The sequence below is a fragment of the Myotis brandtii genome, unplaced genomic scaffold (genome assembly GCF_000412655.1).
Source record: "Myotis brandtii unplaced genomic scaffold, ASM41265v1 scaffold369, whole genome shotgun sequence".
NCBI classification, from domain to species: Eukaryota; Metazoa; Chordata; class Mammalia; order Chiroptera; family Vespertilionidae; genus Myotis; species Myotis brandtii.
The window spans coordinates 153,779-155,482 of NW_005364180.1; the positions used below are offsets into that span (position 1 = coordinate 153,779).

The 1,704-nt window shown below is 56.1% G+C and overlaps 1 protein-coding gene across 1 annotated transcript in view; it reads left to right on the forward strand.

The window, feature by feature from the left end:
- Window positions 1-86: 86 nt before the first annotated feature.
- The window catches only part of SDHAF2 (succinate dehydrogenase complex assembly factor 2), a 3,573-nt gene continuing 1,955 nt past the window's right edge, over window positions 87-1,704 (forward strand). The window contains exon 1 of the mRNA XM_014544565.1: window positions 87-186. Within this exon, the coding sequence (XP_014400051.1) occupies window positions 151-186 (36 nt within the window). The 5' untranslated portion in view covers window positions 87-150. The remainder of the gene's footprint in view (window positions 187-1,704) is intronic.

Consider the following 1,704-nt stretch of genomic DNA (forward strand, 5'->3'; position numbering starts at 1 on the left):
CTCCCCGCCCCCCGATCCCGCCTCCCCCCTCCCCTCCGCCAGGGGCGTCAGACGCACGGTCACTTCCGTCAGACGCAGGGAAGTGTCTTCCGGCTCCGGGAGTTCCCGGAAGTGTCCGGGGGACCGGCTTCCGGTCCAGGTCGGGGCAAAATGGCACTGCCCGCTGTGTTGCCGGCTCTGACGCGGGTGAGGAGCGTGGAGGTTGTGGGGCCCCAGGCGGGCGCTGAGCTCGTCCTCCTCCTCCGTCTTCAGCCCGCGGGCGGCGTCCAGCTGCTGACGGCCCGGGGCAAGGGCAGGCCCAAGGGCAGGCCAAGGAGAGGTCCTTCTCGCAAAGTTAGGAGGTTCCAGTCGCCCCCCCCCTCCCGAGCCCGCGGTGCCTGTCCTGTCGTGTATAAGCTAGATCCGCCTTCCTGTCAGGCCCCGGGCGGCTTTCACCTGTTCCCCGCGGGGAGGGGGGCCCGGGGTCCTCAGGGCGCCCCAGTCTCTGTTCTTGTCTTTCCTGATACCTGGCACCATTGCACGCCGCATCGTACGGCCTCTCTTCCTTTTCCGTGTAGGTGTTTACCCCTGTACTCCTCTCTCTCGGTGCTCCTTTTTGCTGCACCCAATAGCATTTTGTATGCGGTGTCTTTTGTCTCAAGATAGTTCCCGATTTCCCGTCTGATCTCTTCTTTGACTTATTGGAACCATCGGTTAAGTGTGTTGGTTTCGCGTACTTACACATGTTCCAGTTTCCTTCCACTGTGGTCAGAGAAGGTCTCGTGTAATTTCTAGCTCCTTGGACTCCGTTTTGTAACTTCACCTGGGCTCTCCCCTGGGGCAAGCGCCCAGTGTGCTTGAGCAGAGCATATTCTTGCGGCTGGTGGGTGGAATGTTCTATGTCTGTTTGGTCAGCTGGGTCTATAGTGTTGTTCAAGTTCTCTGTTTCCGAATTGATCTCTGCTTGGATGCTCTGTGAGGTATTGAAATCTATCATTATGTTGCTATTTCTCCATTTGGTCAGTGTTTGCTACATATGTTTGGGTGCTCTGGTGTTGATTGCATGTGTATTTATCATTGTTATATCTTCCTGATGAATTGCCCTTTTTATCATTACACTAGAGGCCCTGTGCACGAAATTCGTGCACTGGAGTATGTGTGGGGGTCCCCTCAGCCTGGCCTGCACCCTCTCGCAGTCCAGGAGCCCTCGCTCCTTACCGCCCACCTGCTCACTGCTCCTTACTGCTTGGCTCCCTGCATCTGCCCCCTGGTGGGGAGGGACCTTGGGAGGGCTCCAGGGCATGTCTGGCCTGTCTTGCTCAGTACCTATCGGCTGGACTCCAGCAGCAAGCTAACCTACTGGTTGGAGCATCTGCCCCCTGGTGGTCAGTGCACATCATAGCAAGCAATTGAGCATCCTTAGCATATCATTAGCATATTGCGCTTTGATTGGTTGAAGGGCCGACTGGACAACCAGACACTTAGCATATTGGGCTTTTATTATGAGAACTAGAGGCCCAGTGCACGAAATTTATGCACGGGTAGGGTTTCTAGGCCTGACCAGTGATCAGGGCCATTGGGGCCTTCTGGCTGCTGGCCAGGGTCTTCCTTTGTTCTGTGCCGCCCCCTGGTGGTCAGCGCACATCATAGCGAGCAATCGAACTCTCGGTCTCCTGATTGAATTTCCGAGGGGCACTTTGCATATTAGCCATATATATATATATA